The sequence below is a fragment of the Orcinus orca genome, chromosome 17 (genome assembly GCF_937001465.1).
Source record: "Orcinus orca chromosome 17, mOrcOrc1.1, whole genome shotgun sequence".
Classification (NCBI taxonomy): Eukaryota; Metazoa; Chordata; class Mammalia; order Artiodactyla; family Delphinidae; genus Orcinus; species Orcinus orca.
This window is the reverse complement of record NC_064575.1, coordinates 1,756,602-1,782,913: the sequence shown is the minus strand read 5'-3', so window position 1 is coordinate 1,782,913 and position 26,312 is coordinate 1,756,602. Positions and strand designations below refer to the sequence as shown.

General features: G+C 38.9%; 1 protein-coding gene across 2 annotated transcripts in view; it reads right to left on the bottom strand.

Annotated features, from left to right (window-relative positions):
- The window catches only part of SNTG1 (syntrophin gamma 1), a 473,934-nt gene that overhangs the window by 122,887 nt on the left and 324,735 nt on the right, over nucleotides 1–26,312 (bottom strand). For both annotated transcript variants that reach the window (XM_004275023.3, XM_049700609.1), the window contains exons 9-10: nucleotides 9,478–9,580; nucleotides 4,384–4,466 (exon numbers count right to left, since the gene is read on the bottom strand). In XM_004275023.3, coding sequence (XP_004275071.1) covers nucleotides 4,384–4,466; nucleotides 9,478–9,580 — 186 coding nt within the window. The remainder of the gene's footprint in view (nucleotides 1–4,383; nucleotides 4,467–9,477; nucleotides 9,581–26,312) is intronic.

Here is a 26,312-nt window from a genome sequence, read left to right as displayed (position 1 = left end):
GCTTTTAGTGCCTCTTCTATGGTGACTGAAAGGCACAGGCCCAGGTTCCCATTAATCGTTTCCTCTCTCCTGGCCCTCACGTCAGATGTCGCAGACGGGCAGCGTGTGAGGGCTGAGGCTCCCCGTAGGAATTAGACCTTCTGGGTTCAAAGTCCTGATTTCCCACCCGATGAGTGCCGGGGCAAGTTATGTGGCTCTTCTGTGCCACAGCGCACCCATCTCCAGAGACAAGGCTGTCACCAAAGGAAAAGCTAAGGCTTCTAGAAACAGTAAATTATTGCTTCCCGTCTTTGCTGCATGAGGGCACTTGAAACCACAACCCTGTGTGACACCCTGGGGTAAATGGGTGCGGTTTCTGTGGCCAGGCCTGGCCTGACCGAGCAGCCCCGTCACTAAGCTCACAGCAGCGCGCGGCTGAAACCTGCTCCCGGGCCCCGTGCTCGAGGCCCACGCCTGGGAGGGCGCAGTCAGGCGTGCACACGAGGCCCCCAGCCGGCCAGCAACAGGGCCAGGATTCACTCCGGCCTGCGTCTCTGTGGCGCCGCAGCACAGCAGTTAACTTCCACAGCCAGAGCTGGGGCCATGGAAGGAGCAACTCAGACGTCTGCCTTGATTATCTCACAGTTTTGCAACGTAACTTCAGGCAGATTATTTACTTCCTGTCGTTCGTGAAAAGCACAAAGAGATCCTCTCACTTCATTGTTCCCTGAACAGATAGAAAATGTCAAAGAACATAAAAGACACAGGTTACGGAATATGGAGAACGACAATCAGCAATAGGTGAGGATGAGGAGTTTTACGAATCACATTTCATCGCCTTCATGGACCAGCAGGTGTAGAGCACATGTGGTCTTCGGCATGTCCTGACGCAGCACCCCGACCGGGTGTCTTTATGTGCCGAAGTTGTAAGCATGTCACTTTCTTCTACGTTTCTTTCTTATAAAAAATACGAGATAAGTCTCACTTCAGCTACTGAACTAATCAGGGTTAATGTATTTCATTTCACAGATCTGTTATTTACAGTGGAATAGCTGGTATCTTTTGGAAATTATTTATCCTTATTATTTATTTTAATTCCAATAGCAGAATATAAATTTGCTTTCTAGTCTTCTTGTGTAACAGCAGTCTCGGAGTTATTTTTAATTGTATATAAAATGATCTAAAAACACAAGAATTTTTATGGCTTTAAGGCCTGTAACTACTTTTCAAGAGCTTTATTCTTCAGTGTCAAGAATGTTGTTTCCTATAATATTAATAGTGTGAACGGGAAAAGCAGCATTTACAGAGCCTTTACTTTAAAATAAACTCTCTTCTCAAAATGTAACACATTCAAGGTATATTGCCGTACGATAACCTCGAGAGCAATTATCAGGCCAAAACAGAAGAGCATACAGGGCAGAGCGCTGATCCAACTTCCGTTAAGGATTTGCCTTAAAAGCATCATTAAAGGTTTATAGTTAAGAAAAACGTTCCTCAGAATCTGGTAGCTGGTGTCTGAATTTAAGTCTCCTGGTGAGCACAAGCAAATTCTTTCTTCACTTTGGCTAGCAAACCGGGAGAACCTTGTATATGCTAAAATTGGTGATCTCAGGCCCTTAGAAGGACTAGACTACATTTTCATGTAAGAAAGTGGAGTGATGTTAATATATACATTACAAGGTGTTATTTTCTCATATGTGTAAAATGCTGCCTTAAAATATACACGGAATGTTTGAGGGAACTCAAATGGCACCTGCTTACGCAAAATTTCCTTCAGAGAATAATTCAGGCACAGGAACTAAAAACAGAGTCCCTGGGCCTGGATAGAGGTGAGGACGCAGACACAGCAGAGGACCGGGTGCTTCTCTCACGGACCCCGTCTCTGCGATCTGCACACTCTCTGTGGCACGCGCCTCCCGGGGCCCAGGTGCCTCATTATTTAGTGATGGGTCACGAGGAGACATGCTCTGACTGCCCCTCATTTCATGAACCTCTGAGTAGACACGTCCTCCACCCCCCAACCGGATGCCGACCCTGCGTGACCCACTCGGGTCTGATTCCCAGGCGGGCTCACGTTTGGTCTGAAGTCCCCCATTTTTGTTGATTTCTGTAAGTCAGATGTTCAAAGCCTCTAGCAGCCCTTTTCTCTGACATTAGAAGGCTAACGTCCATTGTAATTTTCCTGCTTACATTACAGTTACTTTTACAGATGTGGATTTTAAACTTTGGGGCCAGGAGCCATAATGGACTTCTTCCCACGGCACCTTGAAGAGGGTTTTCTCAGAGCAGGTTCTCAGCACATATCCAATTAACTTAAATGCAATTACTGTCTTTATTTTTATTACACTTTGATTTATATATGTCTTGATTCTTGTTGTCTAAAACATCATAAGTGCCATTAATTTCCTTACACTTAAAGATCTTTAGCAATGTCAAATAATGTTCAATCCTAATGCTAAAAATGGAAATAAAATATGCCTCCTGAAAACGGAACGACACAACTCAGTAAGAACAATTTATGATGATAGGTTTTCTGAAAAGTTAACAGCTGGATTTGTTTGGAACAGCCATGTTACAGAACTGCTGAGCAGTTTCCTTACTCTCATTATGCCTTTGTAAAGGAAGACATTATATCGAGCAACCACATAGAGGCACAGGTCATGTAACCAAGTCTGCAGATGCTGTTGTGTACGTCAGTGGAATGAGTTCAAAATGGACCAGAATAGCTCCTACCCACAGACCTTCCTGTCCACTTATTATTACATAGGAGTCCAAGGGTACAGGGGCAAGGACTAGAATAAAAATATTCCTAGGCACCTTGGTCCCCACTCCGCAGTAAATGGCAGAGCTGAGATGGGGACTCTTGTGTGAGTGACATGGGTGGGGAAAGCTCTCAGGAGAAAGTGGATGAGGAGGGAACACCTGGCTATATGTGGGCTCCTGAGGGCGGGTGGCCACCGTGTCACCTGCCAAGGCCGGGGAGGCTGCCTCTGTGCCCCATCTCTGCGTCCTCGGCTGCAGCCAGACCGATTCCAGGCAGAGACTCCTATAAGAGGGGCAGCGACACTCACAGCAGCGGGGCTAGGGCACCGCCCAGCACAAAGGACTGGAAAGACATCAAAGGCCTCAAGAGCGTCTCCACTGGAAGGGACGGAGGTGAGCAGAGCAATTACTGAAGCAAGAGGCAAAGACTGGGTGGGAGGTTGTAAGAGCCTTGAGGAGGGAGCTGATGGGAGCACAGGACGTGTATTTTCGTTCTCTCATCAGGAAATTAAGGCACTCAGATCTTGCCATCTTCTGAAGATCCCGCATTTTAAGTATTAACTATCGTGTGACAGTTATTTCTCTGGTAACAAAAGTAAAAGAGAAGGGCAGTGAAGTACACCCAGATGGGGCTGGTTTATACTTGTAGAGATAACCTTTGATGTTGCCAAGGGTTCCTCTTTCAGAGCAAAACAACAAACAGATGAAAAGGACGTGGAGGCCCGTGGGACTCAGCTGAGATTATGCTGTGCAGCGCTGCACGGTGAGGGCCACGGAGACCTGCAGATGTCCACAGGAGGACTCTGGAGTAAAGTGCCACCGTGAGCTCAAGAATCTCCAATGGACAGTGAACCACCCAAGTCAGAGGAAGCTCCACGGCACATACAGCTTAATACATGGAACAGAAAGATAAAATTCTACATAAAGTGAGCTCTGCTTCTCTTCATGTTTGTGAGCACAGGGGAAATCGTTAGTCTCACATTTAACCAGAGGGAATCGTTTTGTCTTTAGAATGTGTACATGTTTTGAAGGGTGAAATACAAGGAGTTTCAAAATATTTATAAAAGAAAAAAAAAACCTGTTTACTCCAAAGTACAGGTGGAAAATAATAATGGACACTTTATAAAACAAACATGCCAAATGTATCAATTATTAAATACATGTATAGTTTAATATTCCTCACACTTTATACAGTGTGTAGGTTAGATTTTCTCCCTTTATATTGATTCCCTGGTGTGCATGAAGATTGCTAAGCAATCCTAATATATGGCAAATTATATAGCTACTTTTAGCTAAATCATTTCAAAAGAAAAATGATAAAAATTGTGTCAAATTATTTAGTACATGAAATTACATATAATAGGCAACGTTATAAAATGACTGTATGATTTCACACGTGACCTCTCCAAGTCATCTCTAGAGCTTACAAAGGGCTTAATACAGACCTGAGAGGGGAAAAAATAACAGACCTACTTATTTTTCTCCTCCCTGAATTATCATAATTCTCAAAAAATAAAGCAGCCGAGGATTTCAACTACATCAGAGAAACCGGGTCCTAGACCAGCTTGTGCGAACTCTAACTACATACATTTTTCTTGGGTGCCCTCCTCATTCATGGGGACTGTGCCCTGGGCCTCTTACTGTGTTGTTGGGATGATAGTTGAGGTGTAAGCCACTGTCGCAGAGGGGAGAGGAGGTGCCGCTGCTCTGGTCACTCGGTGCACCTGCGGGAAGAGTCACAGCATCGTTGGTTAGAAGCCCACTTGTTCTACACGGACACCTTCTACACTGCGTACTTCAGTACACTCAGTGGTATCAGGTAAGCCAGGTAGTAAAATAAATCTGTATTTCACTTATATCAAAGCCAGAGTTTTGCAAGTAAACAAACATTAAAATTAAAACCTAAAGTGGCCCCAAAAGAGACCTGCAAATATTTATCTTTTCTTTTCTTTTTATTTTTTTTAACATCTTTATTGGAGTCTAATTGCTCTACAATGGTGGGTTAGTTTCTGCTGTATAACTAAGTGAATCAGCTATACGTACACATATAGCCCCATATCCCCTCCCTCTTGCGTCTCCCTCCCACCCTCCCTATCCCGCCCCCTAGGTGGTCACAGAGCACCAGCTGATCTCCCTGGGCTATGCGGCTGCTTCCCACTAGCTCTCTGTTTTTCGTTTGGTAGTGTGTCTATGTCCACGCCACTCTCTCACTTCGTCCCAGCTTACCCCTCCCCCCCCGTGTCCTCAAATCCATTCTCTACGTCTAAATATTTATCTTTGATTTCATAAATATTAAGGTTTTATTAAGGGAAATATGCAACCATATAAAAAATACTATTTCATTTTATTATCCAAAGTGTCCTATTCTTATGAATCATACTTAGAATGGTGCAAGATTTTGTTTGGCTACAAAATTCTATTCAATATCATGTCTTATCTACTAGCAAATCCCATGTTTATTTACCATAACACTCTATGATGCAAAAAAGTTTGTAAGTGCTCTGTCTTTACAACTGTTCTTGGCATATACTGTAATTGGAAGCACCCTCATTGACACTATTTAATTTTGTGAATTTGCAACTAAAACACTTCGTATTAGATCCTCATGAGAAACCTACCAATGTCTATTTTTTAAAGATGAGTGTTTAATATGTATAAAATAACTAATAAAAACCTGCTGTATAAAAAAAAATAAAGATGAGTAATATACGTCTTAAAGATTTGTGATTTTTCTAAGATTTTAAAATTTAGTAATTGTTTCAGTCAGGATTAAAATACGTATTTCTTGATTTCTGATTCATTGCTTTTTCTGTAAACATTATATTTTTGGAGTTGTTAATGTAGATAAATATGATCTATTAATGTAATTGATTCCCAATTTTTATTTGACATACAACGCTTAAATGCAAACATCATTACAGGTTACGCTCCTAATGTGTTAACCGACGTGCTCAAAAAAACCCAAAAAATGACGCTGCTCTCCTCTTTTATGACCCTGAAATTCTATAGTTTTCCTGGTGCTAAGAAGGGAAACAGGCTTTTTTGCTATACTAGCCTAGATATAGTTTTCACACTCTTTAAATCTTAAGAAGTTCATACTTTGTATTTGCTATTTTTTCTTTTGATGTTTTCTCTGCATTTCTCTCTTATGAGACAATATTTTTAATGGACACACATATTACTTTAAAACTCATATGCATTTTGAACTGAATAAAATGAAAACATAGCATATCAAATTCTGTAATGCCTCGACAGCAGTCCTTTGTAATTTAAAGACTTAACTATAGCACAAAAAGAAGGTAGATGTAAACTCAGTGATCTATGCTTGTGTCTTAAGATGTTAGAAGTGGAAGAGCAAACAAAGTAAACAGAAGACAGAAAATAATAAAAATAAGAGTGAAAAGCAATGAAACAGCACACTGAAAATAACACAGAACTAACCAAGACAAAAATGGGTTCTTTGGAACGATTAATAAAACCCATAGCAAAAACGATCTAGTAAAAGAGAGAAAATATAAATTATAAGTATCAGGAGTGAAGGAGGAGGCATTACTGCAAATCAACAGATATTAAAAGGATAATGAAAAGATATGATGAATAACTTCATGCAAAGATTGACAACTTAGCTGAAATGAACAAAAATATTGGAAAAAAATCTAAGCCAAATTTACAAAAGACGAAAAGAGAATATCAAAAAAGTCCTATATCCACTTAAGAAATTAATTCATACAAAACAAAAATGATAATTCTAGGATCAGATTGCTTCTCTGGTGAATTTATTCCATCATTTAAGAAAGAGATATGATCTCTGTTAAACAATTTCTCTCTGGAAATAGGAGTTACAACTTCACAACTTATACAAAGACATAATAACCCTGGTACCAAAATCCCACTAAAACACTACAGGAAAAGAAAAGTACATTTGGAAATCTTTAATGCACAAAGATTTTTTAAAAAAATAGCAATACATTAGCAAATTAAAATGTGTAATATACATAAAAAAATAGGCCATGACCATGATGTTTATCCTAGGAATGCAGTAAGCTTTATTTGGCATTCAAAATCAATTTTTAAAAAGTCACCCTATCAACAGAATAAAAAAAAGAAAAAAATGTAGTATCTTAATGGATTGAAAAATATTTGACACAACTCAACATTAACTTCTATTAAAAAAAAGAAAGGAAAAGAAAAATCCTCAGGTACCCAGTAATATAAGGGCACCTCTATTCTATTCTAATAAAGGGCATCTATGAACACCCATAGCTGATGCCACACTTAATGGTAAAAAACTGGAAGATTTCCCACGAATACCCTGAGCAGGAGAAGGACGTCTGCACTCGGCACTTCACTCAGCATTTTACAAGAGGCCGGAGCTGTTGCAATAGACGACCTGCCCCTCCCCCACAAAAAAAAGGAATTAAAAGAAATACAGCTTGGAAAGAAACAAGCAAAACATTATTTGCAGATGACATAACTTTATATGTAGAAAAATTTAGAGAAAGTACAAAAATCTTACTGGTTAATAAGAAAATTAAACTATGCTGCAGAATGTTGATATATAAAAATGTGATGTGTTATTGTTTCTATGTGTTAGCAACAGATAATTAGAAAATTAAATCTTTAAAATATTATTTACAATAAAACAAAAACATAAAATGCTTAAAATAAATTTAATGTAAGATATGCAATATTTTCCCGCTGGAAACATTAAAATATTGATGAGAAAAATTAAAATATAAATAAATGGAAAGATGTTTGTGGAATGAAAGGTTTAAAATTGTTAAGGTGTTAATTATATTAATTGTCTATAAATTCAGTCACATTCCAAATCATAATAGTTTTTTAAATAGAAATTGATGTGCTATTTTAAAATGGATGCAGTAATGCCAAGAATCTAGAATAGCCAAATGATCTTGAAGTATCACAAAGTTGAAGAACCTATCCTAGGTGACTTTTTAAAGTATTATAAAGCTGCAATAATCAACAGTGTGGTTTTGGTGAAAGAACAGACGCATACATTAGTGGAAATAAGATAGTGATTCCTTCATTCTTGATTCCTACCTCGGAACCAAAACGTTACTAATATAAGATAGATTATAAACTTAAACATAAAAATCAATGCTATAAAGCTGCTTGCAAAAGTGTAGGCAGATATCCTTGCAACCTTGTGGTAGGCAAATATTTCTTAGAAAAGATGCAGAAAACCAAAAGCATATACAACGAAAACAACAACAAAATGGTAAATTAGATCTTATCAAAATCAAAAAGTTGTGCAAACTTGACACATGTTTAGGTAAAAAAGACAGTCGTGCGCAGAACGTTTGTAACACATATAGCTAACAAAAAGCTTACTATAAACAGGCTTATCGACTCCTTCAGTGTGATAATATAAAGGCATACCAACAGAAAAATGGGGAAAAGACGTGAGCAGACACATTACAAAATAAGATATGCAAATAGCTAATAAAATATGCAAATAGCACAGGAGCTAATCATCATTAGCCTTCAGGGAAATGCAAATTAAAACTACAATTCGGTACCACTACACACTCAAGAGAATAGCTAAAGAAATTTTTGACCATCAAATATTGGAATTCATGGAGAGCAGCCAGACCTCTCTCATCCACCGCTGGAGTGGACAGTGGGGGGTTTGTAAACACACGCCCACCTTAGAAATGTATTTGGCAGTTTGTTAGCAAGTTGATTACACATCCGTCTTGTGACTCAGCAATTCCACTCCTAGGTACTTATAGTAGTGACATAAAATACTATGACTTCCAGAAGGCTTGTACGAGAATGTTTATAGCAGCTTTATTTACAATAGCCAAATACCGGAAACAGCTCTGCTGTCTACCAGCAGGAGAATGCATTACCAAACTCTACTACACTCATACGGTAGAATACTGTACAGCAATGTAAATAAATAACCTCCTGAAATATGTTAACACGAGACGGTTCATAAGGAAAGAAGCTGACGTAAAAGAATAAATACAGTTTGATTACATTAATACTTGATGACAAGAAATTAAGTCAGTAGCTGTTTCTGGGAATGTTATTTACTGGAAGAGGCACAGCAGAACCGTTCTGTGATCGAAAGGGATGTGGCTTAAGCAAATGTGAGCGTTTGTGAGAGCTGATCCCACTGAGCATTGAGGATCTCTGCATTTCAGTTCATGTAAACTATGCCTCAGTTAAAAATAATTCTTCTTTGCTTTTAGCAAAAACTGTAAGATAATATGCATTTCATTTCATAATATGAAAATAGATACAGAAAGTTTTAAGTAGTTCTTATGAAAATTATTACATTTCCACATAGACTGGGGCTTCCTGCAATCCCCCTATTCTCATCAGGACAAATGAAGTGTAAATGCTTATTTAGTAAGTTCAGTAGCCAAATAAGAGAATATTGTTTTCTACTTAGAGAATATATATTCCTCAAACAATATGAATGAAATTTTAATAGAGATACAAAATGTATATGTTTGATATGACATTTAAAGTAAATAATATTTCCCCAGTTATAGGTTGGAAAATAATTAAATGTGAATACATTCTGAAACACAGACAACAGCTGTTCCCTTTGGAGAAGGGTTAATTGAATGCTTTGTGATATTAAAGAAAACTGTTTGCATTCAGGCAGGAATCCCAACTTTAAAAATAAATTACTGCCAGGAAATAATGGCTTAGAAAGTAAATATGACGTGAGCATATTACCTATTCTTCATAAATGCTTACATGCACAATCTTCGTTCAGTGGGAGTTTGAGGAAAGCAGGTGCTCTTTTAAAAAATGAGACCGTCAGGGTCACTTCTTCTCCGGCATTCCGAAGAACCTGAACCTAACATAAAACATAATAAAAATGATACCATTATCAGTACGCTGGCAAAAACTTTTGTACGATTGAAAACCCTTGAAATAATGGGTTGTCTTTTCCACGTCTCACAGTTTTCCCTAGTGGTCAGAAACATTTTATGGCAGATGGAGGGGATGAAAGATCTAACACTGAAGGAATGCAGGCATCCACATCCTTCCTCTTCCCATCATCCTGTGGTCCCTGTTCACTCACGATGTCATCATCTTCCATTCACATTTATCAAGGCTCTCGTGAGTTTATGGTCTATGTTAGGTCTACAGAAAGATGTAGTGCTCGAACCACTATATTTATTAATTTACTAAATATTTATTGAACATCCATGATGCACTATTTGGAGATCTATGAATAAATTACCCTGCAAATTTGACCAGCGTGCTAATTCTAATTAAAGTTGTTCCAATTCACTCAAACACTTTTGCAAAAACTAAATGGTTATTATTTTCCCACTATATCATTGTACATTTTCTTTTCCTTTCCCTGAAAATTTAGAATAATGATGGAGACAGCTATTATCAATAACTCTCAACTCTCTAAATTATAGAATTACTAGGTCTATTTCTACCAGTTAAATAATGATAATTTCTCAAAATATTATACCACAACAAATGTTAGCAATATTAAAAGAAGTTCAGAAAGCTGAGGATTATTTATAGCAAACATACCTGGAAAATATGTAAGTATATATATAATTTAAAAACTCACATAAACTAAGAGAAGAATTAAGAATAATTAGTGAAGAAGCAATTAATAAACATGGGGACATAATTTATTAAACACATAGAAAAATGCTCGCCATACAGTCATTAAAGGATTGACTATCAACATGGTTTAGAATGACTTCTGCTCCCTACAAGATGGCATAAAGTTCTCTCTCCCAAACAAGTACAACTAAAACACTGAAAAAAGTGCCAGACACAACCAAGTAGAACTCTGAAAGGTAGAGAGAAAAAAAACCGATTAGGGCTCCCAGGCCTGGAGGAAGAGCACAGATCTTTCCCAACAGAGGGGTGGTCCACCCACTGCTAGGTGAAGCATCCCTTTATCCACTTAGTGGCAGCAGGGACCCGACCTGGGGAAGCCCCTTCCCCTCCTCTAGCACCATCAGGGAACGGGGTGGCGGGCGGGGTGGGGGGAGCCTGATGACGCAGATGAATCAATCAGATCCAACTAGCACCAAAATGGTTCTAAATGTCATATTGTCAGTGGACCACAGCCCACAGAATTAGGCGAGGACCTGTGTGCTAAACAGTGACTTCTTGCTAAAAAGAAAAATAGGTAAATAAGAACCAGAGACTCTTAACAAATAGGCAAAATGGCCAGGATTAAAATAAGATGTCACACTAAGACCCAGGAAAATCCTAATCTGAATGAGGAAAGATAATCAAGTAACACAAACTAGATGAATTACATACCGGAATCATCTGGCAAGGGTTTTAAAACCACCTCAAAAATATTTCAGCAAGAAATTAAAAATTATCTTGAACCGAATGAAAAATGACAATATCTCAGGAAAGAAATACAAATTATAAAAAGGAAATGAAATTATAGAACTAAAAAATACAGTAACATAAATAACCCTGCTGGATTAGCCTGGTGATAGAGAGTGACAGAAGACAGAATCAGGAAACCTGAGGACAGAACAATAAAATTAGCCCAATCTGAGCAACAGAGAAGATACAGACACACACATGAAAACAATATATTTCATCACGTTAAAAGTAGAAAATTTTAAAAATGAAGAAAATTGTATAATCATTTTAATAGATACAAAGAAGCATTTGATTACATTCATTTGATAAAAGCTTATAGAAAACTGAGTATACAAAGGAGTATCCTTCATATTATAAAGAGTATACACAAAAATGTATGAGAAGCATCAGAGCATTAACTATGAATTATTGAAACATTTCTCTTTGAGATCAGAAATGAGGCAAGAATGTCCACCAATTTCATTTCTACTTAATTTTTCTTCAGATCTTACTGAAATAAGGCAAGAAAAGAGCTAATAAAAATCATAAAAATTGAAAGAAGAAATGAAACTGACATTATTCAGAGGTAACGTGGTTTTGAACACAGAAAATCCTTAAGAGCCTATGGACACTATTACGTGAGACATTACCAGGTGAGTTATTAAGTGAGTTTAGTATGGAATAGCATATATACAAAGTAATATACAAAGATCAACTGGTTTTGATTTAATTTCAACAAACAAATACAACATTGTTAAATAAATGAGGGAGATGCTACGTCATGGATCCCCAGACGTAACACTGTGAGGAAATCATTTCTCTCCTGCTTTTCCATATTCAAGGCAATCCCATGCAAAGTTCCCATTTTTTTTCTTTAGTTTTTAGCTTAGTATGCATTTATGAACTTGGCTTGTTTCCAAGTGACATTTAATATTTATATAATCATTATTATGCAAGTGCACTGGGAGTGTGTTAGTGAAATACATGGGAGAGTGGAATGCAACGGCTAATACTCACATTCCATCATAAGCGTGTAATAGATAATGTCTAGCATCAAATAAAAAATAACATTACAAGCATCTCAAGTGTAAATAAGAGAATAAAGTAGAAATGTATAAGTTAAATATAGTTACCTCCGAAATAGGCAACGGGCAACTGTTTTCTTTTAAAGCTTTACATTTGTATACTTCAATCTTGAAGTTTTGGTCAAGTGTAACTGAGAAAAATAAAAACCTCTTAAAAATTATAAAATCTTACCCTAGAGAGAGAACTTTATTTTACTTTGTTTTTAATAAATGGCTAATTATGGGTATCTTTCTGGATAAGCATAACTTCAAGTCCTTGACACATACACATTTCTTAATGCAGAAATATCCATCTTTTCAGGACCAGGATTGACACAATGTGTTTTTAATTTTTTTTCAGGTTTCCTACCATGCCTTGGATGCATATTTCATTGTCCTGATACTGTCAGGTTGGAAAATGTAGGTTCCACATCATGAATAATGATGAATGTCATCTTCCTGAAAAATCAGAAATCAGCACCAATCCAATCGTCTTCTTCATGTTCATTCACATTTTATGGTGCGAATCAAGTGTGCATTTTCATCAGATAATGTATCAGCACAGTTATGCTCTCACATTGCCTTGGGTGAGTACGCGAGCAAAGGGACAGAGATTGGTAAAAAAGGGCAATCAGTGAAAACAGAAAAGGGAAGTGGCATTAAGGGGGATATTTATAGGTTGACTCTGTTAAACCAGGACAAGCTAACAGCTCAGTCCGTGAACTGAATGTTCTTAAGCTCCATTCGTCTGTTAGAAGGGAAACTTCATACAATCCTTTTGTGGTCTCTGTCCTTCCTCCATACTGTTGGGGGCCACCCTATCTTCTATAAGACTCTAAGGAGGGATTTAGCTGTCTGCGACTGCTTTGCTATGAAGTCAAAAGTGCTCATAGCTGGGGGTTATTTTATATTCTCATTTTTAAAGAATTTATTTTTGTAGGGTAGTCTTAGGTTCATAGCAAAATTGAGAGGAAAGTACAGAGATTTCCCCTAGACCCCCGTCCCACAGATGCACAGTCTCCCCGATGATCAATGTGCCCCCGCTGAGTGGGACCTTTGTTCCAACTTACGAACCTACGTCGACACGGCAACATCACCCAGAGTGCGCGGCCTGCGTTAGGCTTCACTCACGCTCAGAATGCTGAGCGTTCTGTGCGTTCGAACACGTATCCACCATCAGCGAGTCATAGAGTATTTTTGCTAAATGCTGAAATCCTCTACGCTCTGCCTACTCATCCCTCTTCCACTCCAACCTTGGCTATTGTTTTTAACTGGTGAAAATAGAGACTTCTGATTTGCCTGGACCTGCCTGAAGCACACATTAGGAAACACACACACACACACACACACACACACACACACACACACACAGCTTCAGTGGCAAACGAGCACGGAGACAGCTTGTGAAGACCTCAGCTCTTAGCCCAGCGTGATGTCAGAACAGCCAGACAAGATTCAGATCTCCAGAGGGGAAGATAAGCATTGCAACTCATTGACGGCCGCGTTGCAAGGCGGTTGCCTAGAATTTCACTTTAACTTTAGACGCGTCCCTCTTGATATGTTACTTGCAGTAAATAATTTCCTTAAAGTCTTGACCTCTGGCAGAAAAGGAAACTGAACGTGACTTTGAGGAATGATTTTAAACAAACTGTTTTTCAGGCAGAACAACTACGCTAACACTAGATAATATATCAAGCTTTACTATTCATGTTGAGATGGTGATCGCCTGTGAACACTGAGTACAAAGCATTTCATTGTGTAATCATTTTTCATTCGTATTAATTGTGGGGAAGAAAGAATTTGCTTATTCCATATATTACTACAGCATAAGAGTTTGAGGTGAAACTGTAATTGTAAGGCTTTCCTGAATGGGGGTGGGTCCTCCGGCCCCTGTCACTCTACATCCGTGGTTAGGTTTTCAGAGGAATCTGCGGAGCGTTGGAGGCAGGGGCACACGACCCCCTCTGTGGTGTGAGGACAGGGGTGCACTTTCACACCTACAGATGGCAGGTGGGGCAGCATGGTGCCAGTTTTCAGGGCAGGAGACAGGGCCTTCATAAGAGAGAGACGTCCAATCAAGGACAGAGTCTGTAATGTCCACAAGCCCTGGTGCCGTTGGTTGGATAGTGAATCAAGTGTAACACCAGAAATTATCCAGCTGGAAAATAAGGTATAGAACTGTACCTAGGAAAATCACATCACCATTGGAAGTGGTCGGTGAATCAATTGTGGGAAATCAAGTATCATGTAGAATTTGGAGGAATCGATGCAAAATAAGAAAGGAATTGGGGATAATTTAGACATTCTCACCTTCAATTGCTACCACCAAGTGACACAGAACTGTGCTGGAAAAGCTAAAAATAGATGGAATAAGGGATGAGGGTTAGGATTGTTGGGGACATAACAGCTGGAGAAAAAGGCAACGTGACATTCCCATTTCACACATTCATTCATTTCACCACCCTTCCTGCATTTTAATTTGTGAAAAACATTCCATGTACGTAGATAAGTACAGTAGGATCCTTCACATAGGCACTTCAAGTCTGAATGTTATGTTGTAAAATAAAAAGTCACAGCAAAAATGTATACATAGGTGTATGTTTAAAAAAGAACTACCAAATATTTAATACTCCTGAATTCCTAAAGTTTCAGCTTAAAGTAGTATTCAAGTATGCAGTAATTTTTCAATTTTGGTAAATATTACAAATAAGAATGAAGGTTGACTGAATAACAAATGTCAGCTCTAATAATCGGGATATAGTAATGATAATATATCAATGAATTTCAACATGGAAGAGAACCATTTACTTTAGTGAGGCAAGATTATGTAGAACATGTGATCCATTTTTACTGTAATACTTAAAGCTATGACTAAAGATCCCATCACTTTCAAAGACCTCATTAAAATAAGATTCTATGTAATAACAGCGGGTGAAATGTCACCTTCTAGATAAGGTGAACTTTAACTCAACAAGCAGAATGCATTGTTAGCTAGTGCACACACTACAGTAACACTATTTCAGCATTTGCTTTAATTCCAAGATGATTTCTTCAATGATACAAGTAATATTTTACTGTATTTTCTTATTGCTGTGTGCCAACTGACTAGTTTTATGTTCTATTAGGCAGGTTAAATTAAATTTTTAAATAGGTAAAAAGTTTACTTTTAAAAAGACATCAGGACCACATGGGTTCAAAACTAAGTTTTATCTAATTCTTTAAGAAGTAATTATTCCAGCATAAAATTACTGAAGTTGCTTTAATTCATGTCATTAAATCAAACTAAAATGAAAATTAATAAGAAATTTTATAAAGAGAAAACGTGACCATTATTAATACGAATACAGATGTTATCATTCTAAACACGCTATTAGCATATAGACTCCAACAAGTGACAAAAGAAATTGAACTATGACTGAGTAGGTTTTATTTCAAAACAGCAAACCTGGATAAATATCAGATGTTATTATCAAAGTAATTACTTTCATCAAGTTAAATATACATACCTTATCTACTGATACATAGATCTATTGAGATATACAGAGATGAGAGAGAGAGAGAGAGAGAGAGAGATATTTTTCCCCTCCCTTAGAGATTCTGAGAGGACATTTGGTCAAACTGAGCTGCAATTCCTAATAAAAACTCTAAGGAAAATAGGAATAGAAGAAAACCTTACGATGCTTCTTGAATATGCCTGGCTGTTCCCTGAGCCCAGCATGGTCGTTCCCTAAATACTTGTGTGGCTTACGCCCTCACCTCCTTCTACTCTTTGATCAAAAGTTACCCCAATGAGTCCTACATTCACCAACCTTTTACAAATGATAGCTCTCCACATACCTCTGTCTTTGTTCACCTGCACTACCTGTCATTTCATAGCCTGTCAGCACCTTCCTACCCACCTGTGCTGTGCTGACACACTGTGTCTGATATGCTGCCACTCGTCTCTGCCCCATGAAGCTGGGCTCCACACCAGGGCAGCAAAGCTGTATCTTGTTCTCAGACGTAGTCAAAGAGCCTAAGGTGGCACCTGGCTCATAAAAAGCCTTCATTAAATATTTTTGAAAGAATAAAATTAATAAAGTCAATTTTAAAAAGCAGTAAAAATTATCCTAAATGTTAAAACAAGGAAACCATGTTAATCAAAATCAGGTACTGGATAAAGATGCCCATTAGTTTTCAAAAATATTGATGAGTTTTACTTATAAAGTAAAATAAGAAAATGGAATTAATTTTATAACTATTAAGAAAACACAATTATTTTTTTATTAAAAATATAATTGCAGACTCCAAGTATACTCCCCTAAAATGCTAGTTGGAATTTAAAAGATAATGTAGCTTCACATAAGATTACTGTAACATAAAAATACCCTTTTTCCTATGATAGCAATAAACACCAGGAAAATTATTAAAAATCTGGGGGAGAATCCTATAAAATTTTTAGAAATTTAACTAACTGTCATAGATTGCTTTAAAGAAATTGTAAATTCTTATTGAAGGACAGAAAATAAAATCTAAGCTCTTAACAATGATATGCCATATACTTGGTGAAGTTTTCAATAAAAACAAACTAAGTCAACAGAAAGTTTTAAAATGTCCCCGAGAACATCTGAGAAATACTTTAAAAAGAAGAGTAGTAGGAATTGGGAGAAGTTATCAATTCCTGAATATACTGTTAAATCCTATAATCAAATCAATGTATTAATATTCAAATGGACAAATTCATCAGTAGAAATGGATAGAACCTCCAAAATAGATCTTAATATATTTGAACTTGTAATACATGATAGAGTGTCTTTTTTTTTTAAACCTAGTGTTAAAAGGACTGGTATCATAAATGGTGCAAGCACAGCTGGGGATACACTAACGATAAATCCGAATGGATTGAATAGTTAAGTGTTAATAATAGTTAAATAATGGATTTAAAGTTAAATAATAGTTAAATAATGGATTAATACCAGAATAATGTTGTAAGAAAGTGTATAGAGGACTCTGTGTACTCTTTACTGGACAAAAACAGGAAGAATAATAAGCTTGAATCTTGCATCTCACTGAATGTAGATTATTCTTTAAACCACAGGAACAAGACCAGACTAACAGCCTAACAGCTGGCTGAACAGAGCAGGGGTCCCCCATCCTGTCCTGACCTTCTCCATCATTCTCAGCCAATGGACACACTCAATGGCTCTTTAAACACCACACTGTCAGGCATGACAATGACACGTGACACAACACTGTTAAAATATCCCAACAATAATTCACTTTGACAATACTCTCTCTCCCGAATATTGGGCCATGTTGTCTAAGAAATTATTTTGATTCGTTAATTAGCTTTGGCTAAAAGTCTTACATTCAGTTGTATGATTCACGTTGATATAAATGAGTAACGTGTTACCATGTGTGCCAGCTACAGTACTGCCTTCAGTTTATAAAATAAAGCCTGTGACGAGAACAAGGCAAAAGTTATTAGCTTTTAATTTACGAATGAGAATTTGAAAATATTCAAAAGTGAAGTGACCTGCTCAAACATAACATCTGATATATGACAGACTGAGAAGTAAGACTACATGAGTAAGTGAGTTCCCCCTTCTTCCCACTGGGCCACTGCCCAAAAAGGTTAATGGTAAAGCTTAAACAATTCCTTAGGAAGCATTTCTGACTCTCACAGAGACCTGGAGCAGCTGTTCACCATGTGTCAGAGCCCACCTGTCCCTTTACCTGTGGACTCCAGCTCTGCCCACCACCATGCCGCCCGGGTCTGAGAAGGTGCTGGGAGAGTCTCTCCCAGGCGTCAGGGGCTTCCTTCTAAATTGCGGAGACTGCATTTGCTCAAAGTACTTTCTTGTGCATCGGGACAGATGAGTACAGAATTTCGGTTAATGCACAAACGTACATCGAGCATCTAACACGTTCAAACACCACACAGGTGATATAGCAGGTGCAGTGTTGACAGGAGGATGATAAAGCCCTTTAGTTCTACAGACAATCATCAGTGAGAAGACAGATGCTTACAATAGATTAAAAGGAGCAGAAAGAGATCAGGAAGGTGTTAAAAAGTGAAGAGCGTGTGGAAATTACTCAGACCCAAACCTGCTCAGCTACAGCAGGCGTCACAGTGTGTCTCTGGTCACTCTGCTAGCAACGCTGTTGCCACCGATGCTCTGCACCCTCCCTCACTGCTCAGCAGGATAAGAACAAACACACGCGTGGGCCGAACCTGCCTGCAATGTGAAGGTCTCAGCAGCTGTGCCTCTGCGCCCACACTTCTCTCGCTGGTCACACCGTGGAGGGCATCAGCGACTTTTCAGATGAGCAAAGGTCCACTTACCACACCAAGTGTAATCAAACGTTTACTGAGGCCTTAAAATGTTTAATTAAGTCAGACCTTTGTTTGAATGGCCCCCGTCTTCCTTAGATGATAGAAAGTTAAGTTTATAAAATGCAGTCACTGCATATTAACATACGTTCAGTTCGAATCTTGGAGGAATGGGGAGAAAAGACATCCATTCCAGGGTAAAAATACGGAGCATATTTCTTAGAGGACGTGGTTATGATATCCTTGAGGCAGACAAGTGAAGTACAGAACATCTTCATAGTCATCCAAGAAAAACCAGAATGTTTAAAAATAATGTCCCATACAGATGATAGCATTTCCTATAATCACATTAGACTGAAGTCAGTAATGCACATATCTATTCTAAATCCATAAGCTTAACCACAGCTACATGGATGTCTAGTTTGCAAACAGTGCAGCAGATTTAAGTGGAATTCTTGAAGGAAAGGAGAGAAATCATAACACTTTTCCTTATTTTTATAGAATTCTGTATAAGATCATCTCGTACAAAATGAATTGTCAAGATGTGAAAACCAAAGCGAGACGCGGTATCACCCACATTGGATCTGTAGCTGCAGCACACAGTTGCTAAGTATTTGTTTATACACATTATCACAACGTGTTTGCACAACATAGGACTAAGGAGTAAATACTGTAGAACCGCTTGTAGTGCTGTTTCCTCCCATAGTCTTTCATCTCATTCTACTTCATGAGTCATTTAAATACGCAACTTTGAATTTTAGATGCCACTCCCCCCGCGATGCATAAATACTTGGATATCGTTTGCAGCACTGCAGGGCCACCAGGCTGGCTCTGCCAGCACTTCCTTGGCAATGATGTTTGCAGGGGGAGAAACACAGCTGTCCTGCCACAGGAAAACAGTGGTTTCTCTGAGAGTCTGGTAATTTCAAATACTTGAAAATAGATGTGTGTCTCAAACATAATGTGTTAAATGAGTAGGGAGAAAATAATCTGCCTTATATGTTGCTAAATACACGACGAAAAAATAGATACATTTTATTACTTCATAATTACTTCAAATTTCAGTCTTCAGAGAAATCTATCACGCATAAAAACGGTGGAGGCAGGACAATTATAAAAGCCGTTAAGATATTTATCACTTTATGAGATGCAGGCATCTTGTCTGGAAGTTGTGTATGTCCCCATCTTACGCATATGGAAATTACTGAGAATATGTAAGGATGGCCCTTAGCAAAGTATAAACTTACTGCCTTTTTATTTTGTCACCTCGAACTTCTCTCAAGTCTCCTCTTCTACTTTGAACCCTATTTCTTTTCAAAGGAGTCCCAGAGGACACTCCTGCCACCTGCTACCTGAATGACAAAAACAGAAAACGAAAAAGCCTGTCTGGGAGTCTCTGTGTCATCACTTAGCTTCACGCTCAGACCTCATGCTCACCCCGCTCCTCTCCAGCCCACATGCAGCATTGTCTCAACCTAAAGACACTTCAGGGAAAGGGTAAGCTGATCACGACAAGACGTTAAACACAGTTTGGTGCCTGTCCTGTCTTAAAACTGCATCGTGTCAGAGGCCGTCCGGAATCTTGCGTACCTTGTGTGACCGCAGAACAATGGTTGACAGGGACTTTAAGCTCTGCCTCTCTAAATAAATTCAAGTAAGTGAATGCCAATGTCAGAAATCCTGAGTCACAAAATTGAAATGGTTTATGTTCAGTTAGAGATTTTAGAAGAATGAGAGTTCACTGAGGGCATGTGAGCTCGCAAAGCGTACTTTCAAATGAAACAGTGTTGGAGAAAACTACTGACTGTAATTCTCCCCAGCATTTCCTTTGAAAGGCAGGTGGTGAGGAACGCCGGGCTCCCTGCCCGAGACCCGCGTCGTCGAAAGCCCCTTTCCCTCACTCCACCCGCCTTAGTTATATTTGAAGTCCTGAGCAGAATAATAGTTCACGTTTGTCAGTAATGAGAGGAGGAGAAAAGCTGCTCTTAATTCCGCATCTATTATTTCTCTGTCGTCATAGCAACCTGGGCAGCCAGGTCCCCAGACAGAGCACCTGCCCAGCACAGGTCGGGTAGGGAGAAGAGGCTGATGGGGCAGCAGCTATCAGATCACCAGACGGGGACGTCGCTCCAACAATGCTGTAGACCGTTCCCACCCGGGCTTCATGAACGGGAGACTCGGTCAGTGTGCCTGTGCCGCGTGGGGCTGGAACTCTAGGCCCAGCACGGTTTCTGTTCACGGAAATACCGTGTCATTTCATCACTGGGCAGAAACCATGGCGCTGGCTGACAGCAGCTGTGCCTTGTCAAGGGCCCCGTTAAGAATAATCAGGCATGCCTTCTCTTTGACGTTGCTTGGCCAAAGAAACTCCCAAACAAATCATCCAGCTCTTTTTGAAGCAACTGGGAGATACGTATCGTTGAGGAGGAAACATCTCGGAGGGTCGCTAAGATTCATCACGTTACGTCCAGAGTAACAAAGTGGAGGACCTGGTGCAGCCTCTTGTCCTTCACGTGTCACCTCAGTGGGTTTAATGAAGGGAAACAGTATAGGTTTTGAGTTTCATTTGATGTGGTCAAAGTTATTTGCTACCCAATAAGCATAAACTTCACATTCCTTGAAGTGATGAAGCATAAGTAATTATAGGGAGAAAGTACAAAAATCTCAAAATAAAGCAGATGTTATATATTGTCTCTCAGCAGCATCTGATAGCGCCTTACATTGTATGCTGTGTATGGTAGCCTATATCGTATGCCTTCAAACTACTAGGGCTCTGTTTTGTGGGCGTTGTCATTTTAAAGGATAAACTCTTTACAGGGAGAAACAGAGTTTCTAGTATGATTGTTTTATCCAAGAGATGTGATATGTACACTGGATACCCAATACTTGTTAGTAAAAATAACGCTAATCATGGTTTTGTGTCTCTCACACAGTATTTGAGCTACATCACTTTAAAAACAACTGTGTGTTCCCTCATTTTCACAACCTGTAATTTCCTCAACGAAATATTTTTTTATTGTTAAATACAGGCTGATTTCTGTTGTGAAAGTAAAAAAATTCCTAATCTTTCTTAGACTACGCAAAATATTCTGTATCTGATCATCAAAATATACTTCCATGAAGAATATAAAACGTCTTCGACCAGAACTTCAACATCAAGCCAGTGTGAAAGAAACACTTTAGATGTTGTAGATGCTTTCTCGTAACTTTATGTTGTTAACATTTTCATGCCAAGAGCACACTTCATCCAATCATTTTCATGCTAATAACTAAGAGGTCGTTTCCATCTACTGCTTGGGTTTTTTATGATTCTGTAATGTCTGGCACTTGTCCATTCGCCTGGGAGCCTCTCCAAGTTAACAGTAAATAACTTTAAGTAAACCAGGCACTACAGCTCCGACTGCTGCAATGGATGTAGACATATTTCTCTCCTGTATGTTTTCAAGATATCTCAGGTCAGTGAACGGAAAGCGGCTGTATCCATCCCAAAGGTGGCTGCACACACCTGACCATGGGGTGGCCCAAAGTTACATTTGTCCATGTGGGAAAAGACCTCAAGGAAGGAAAATATGATAATATTTGCCAAACTAACTTGGACTCCATAGTCAGAGTGAGTATAAATGTGTGTGGGGTGAAGGCAGGCTGCAGGGGGGTGGTGCAGAGTGAGTGACTTTAAGAATGTTCGATGCAAGGGTTTGTGAAGTTGAGTCTGGTGAGTTAAAACAAGGTGTAATGTTCTATTTCCAGATGTTTGACATGTGTTCTTTCCTCAGTTAGATTAAGGTCTTACTATTTTATAGCCTCCATTGTTAGGAATCCATCTATTTTTATAACTTTTCCTCATGCAATTTATTATCCTAATCAACAAACATTTACTGAACTTCTCCAAAGAAAAATAGAGCCACATTTATTAAGAGTCCAGGAAACCCTGAAATATAAATATCTTAATTGTCAAGATCTGGTCAATAGAAACTAGGTATTTCGGACACGGGGATTTAATTAGGGACTTGGGGAAATTTTCAGCAGAGGAACGAGGCAGTAGGGAGACCAGCAGCAGCAGAACTCCACGGCCACCCTGCCACAGAGGACCACGGCGGCGGAGATGCTGCGGGCGCAGGAGCCACAGTGGGGCTGCGCTCAGGATCGGGCTGCTGGGGAAGCAGGGGGAGGGGCCCTGCAGTGAGTCACAAAGAAGCAGGGTGTACAAATCCCACGCCTCTGCAGATGAGGGTAAGTGAACCATCAGGGACATTGGGAAGGCGGAGGAGAGCTGGATGGGATAAAGCAAACAGCCAAGAATGTTCCCCCGGGGGACACAGGCGGAGGAGAGGCACCAAGCAAACCGTTCCAGAGGCTGCAGGGGAGAAAGCCCAGGACACACGCGGCAGATGTGGAGCATCAGATGAGATTCACATTCAGATCAGAGCCCTGACTAATGAGGAGAGTCTCTCAGCACCCAAACTGTCACATTCCAGAAGGAAAAGAAAAACAGCCAGCCAAGAACTTTAATTTTTATATCATCTTCAGAAGAAAGATTACTATAAGAGAATCACTCCCGAACTATTTACTCTAAATGGCATGCACTTGTTAAAGTTTGAACCCTGGAGGTAGGTTCCATTCGTTTGAATTCTGTTGCCATCATCTACCAGCTGTAAAACCCCGGGCAATTGATTTAATTTCTCTACGACACGTCTTTCTCCTCCGTGAAACGATAGTAATAGTCATTTCTACCTAACAAGTTTATGAAGATTAAGTGTTTTAGTTTCAGTAAAATGCTTAGAGAAGAGCTGGGAACCTTGTATTTACTTAATAAATGTTAGCTAACAGTAGAAAAAATAATTCGATTAATTGAAACATTAAGAATTTCATATAAATACTTTACGATAGAACTTCTATGTATTTCTATAATAGAAATACTCTATTAATAGATTTATTCAATAAATATCTGGAACATCTGTGAAATAGAGGTATCTGACCAGACATACATTCAGAGCCACAGGACAAGGAAGGAGGACTCCCAACGTTTAAATAACATGGCTGTTTGACACAGGATGAATCCCCAAAGCTTCAGCCATACAAACACATGACGAAACTCAGGGAAAGAGGAAGAAGGAGAGATTTGAAAATACAGGTGACCCTTGAACAATACCTGCTTGAATTGCACGAGTCCACACATATGCAAATTTTTTCCAATAAATATAGTACCTGTATTTTCATTTCACAATCTTTGAATTCACTAAGTGTGGGGAAAAGTTTGTGTTTGACTAGAGATCCCAATATGTGGAAACAAAAGAACTAGGGTTGGAGTCCTGATTCTGTCCAGACTGTTTCAGCTTCCTGCCCTTGGGCGAGTCATTGATCAATTCCTTTGTTTCTGAGGCTGAGAGAGCAGAATACAGATTTCAACTACGCGGGGCTGGGGGTCAGGTGGGTTGGGCGGTGGAGAGGTAGGTGCCCCCAACTGCCTGCCTCATTCGAGGGTCAACTGTATACTCTGAATAGATACGATTTACATTTTGGAGAAAGAGAAGGGCATTATCCCAGAAGTCTTAAAAGCAAGACAAAACAGAAAACAGCAAACTGGTGCTTAGAAAGCCGCTTCAGTGGTGGGAAGAATGAAATGGCTGATAATAACCATCGAATTTAAGGAACAGGCAAACGGACGGGCAAGGAAGGATGGAGACTGTGGAAAACAGGGAAGATGTGTGGGCCTAGAGCCGCCAGAGCATCTAACTTTTTCAGCAAAAGCCACAAGTCTGAATTTTTATGTGACCTCTTCATTCTTTTACTTTTATTTATTTATTTTTTTTGCTGTACGCGGGCCTCTCACTGTTGTGGCCTCTCCCGTCGCGGAGCACAGGCTCCGGACGCGCAGGCTCAGCGGCCATGGCTCACGGGCCCAGCCGCTCCGCGGCCTGTGGGATCCTCCCGGACCGGGGCACGAACCCGCGTCCCCCGCATCGGCAGGCGGACTCTCAACCACTGCGCCACCAGGGAAGCCCTACATTTTTAATTATGATAAAATACACATACCCTAAAGTTTATCATTTTAACCACCTTTAAGTGTACAGTTCAGTAGTGTTAAGCATATGCTCACATTGTTTTGATCTCCAGAAAATTTTCTTCTTGCAAAAGTGAAACTCTGTCTTCTCTAAAAAACTCCCCATTGCCTCTCCCCCGCCCCTCCCCTGGCAAACACCATCCTACTTTCTGTTTCTATGAGTTGACTTCACTAGAGACCTCATATAAGGGGAATCCTACAGAGTTTAACCTTTCGTGTCTAGCCTCCGTCACTTGCATAATGTCCTCAAGGTTCATTCAGGTGCCCCATTAGGGTTAGCTTTCTCCCTATGACAAAATAGTATTCCATCCTATGTCTCTATCTTTCCTTTTGTTGCTTGTGCTTTTGGTGTCATAGTCAACAAATCACTACCAAATCCAATGCCTTGAAGCTTCTCCACTGTTTTCTTCTAAGAGTTTTACAGTTTTAGGTCTTACATTAAGATCTTTGGTCTACTTTGAGTTAATATTTTGTACCGTGAAAGGGAAGGGTCCAACAGCATTTGTTGAAAAGACTGTCCTTTTCCCATTGAATGGTCTTGGCAACTGTGTCAAAATCATTTGACCATACATATGAGGGTTTATGTCTGGGCTCTCTGTTCTATTCCATCAGTTTATATCTGCTTTTATGCCAGTACCACATAATTTCGTTACTGCAGATTTATAATAAGTTTTGAAAGTGTGAGACCTACAATTTTGTTTTGGCTATTCATTGCCCTTTATGGTTTGATCTTTGTGGTCCTTTGATGGATTTCTCTATTTCTGCCAAAAAAAAAAAAAAAAAGTCATTGGGATTTTGTTAGAGACTGTATTGAATCTGTAGACTGATTTGAGTTGTGTTGACATATTAACAAAATTACATCTTCCAATTCATGAATATGGGATGTCTTTCCATTTCTTTCTTCTTTATTTCTTTCAGCAACATTTTGTAGTCTTCAGTATACAAGTCTTTTGACTCCTTGATTCCCTTTTTTCCTAAATATTTTATTCTTTTTGATGTTATTATACATGAATTATTTTCTTAATTTCCTTTTTAGATTGTTCATTTTAGTGTATAAAAATGCAACTGAGTTTTGTGAGTTGATTTTGCATCCAATAACTTTTATGAGATTTTTTATGAGTTCCGATAGTTTTTAATGAATTCTTTAGCATTTTCTACATATAAAATTATGTCATCTGTATTAAGCAGATAATCCAGAGCCACTAAGACTCACAGTTGACAAAGTATTGCTGGAGCCCGGAAGAAAAGCGTCTCTACCAATCCCTCTACTCCTAAGTTTCCAACTAAATCTCAGAAGTAGAAGAATCCTGAACAATTGCTTACCTAAAGAGTGGTTTCATAGCACAGTGTAATTCTATATTTTACCTGATGGTTTGTTTATTATCTTTTTCCTTTTAATAAAATTTAAACTCTCCAAAAATAATTTAAAAATAAAATCACGTCATTTGTGAGCAGATATAATCTTTTTTCTTATTTTCTAATTTGAATGTCTTTTCTTTCTTTTTCTTGCCTAATTGCATGGCTAAAACTTCTGGTACTATGTTGAGTAGAAGTGGTAAAAGTAGGCATCCTTTTCTTATCTTGATCTTAGAGAAAAAGCCTTTTTGTCTTTTTCTACTGAGTATGATGTTAACACTGGGCTTTTCATATAAAGCATTTATTATGTTGAGGTAGTTTACTTCTATTCCCAGTTTGTGATTTTTATCAGGAAAAGGTGTTGAATCTTGTCAATTGTTTTTTATGCATTGGTTGAGACAATCATTCCTTTTTCTTACTGAAGAGTATCCCA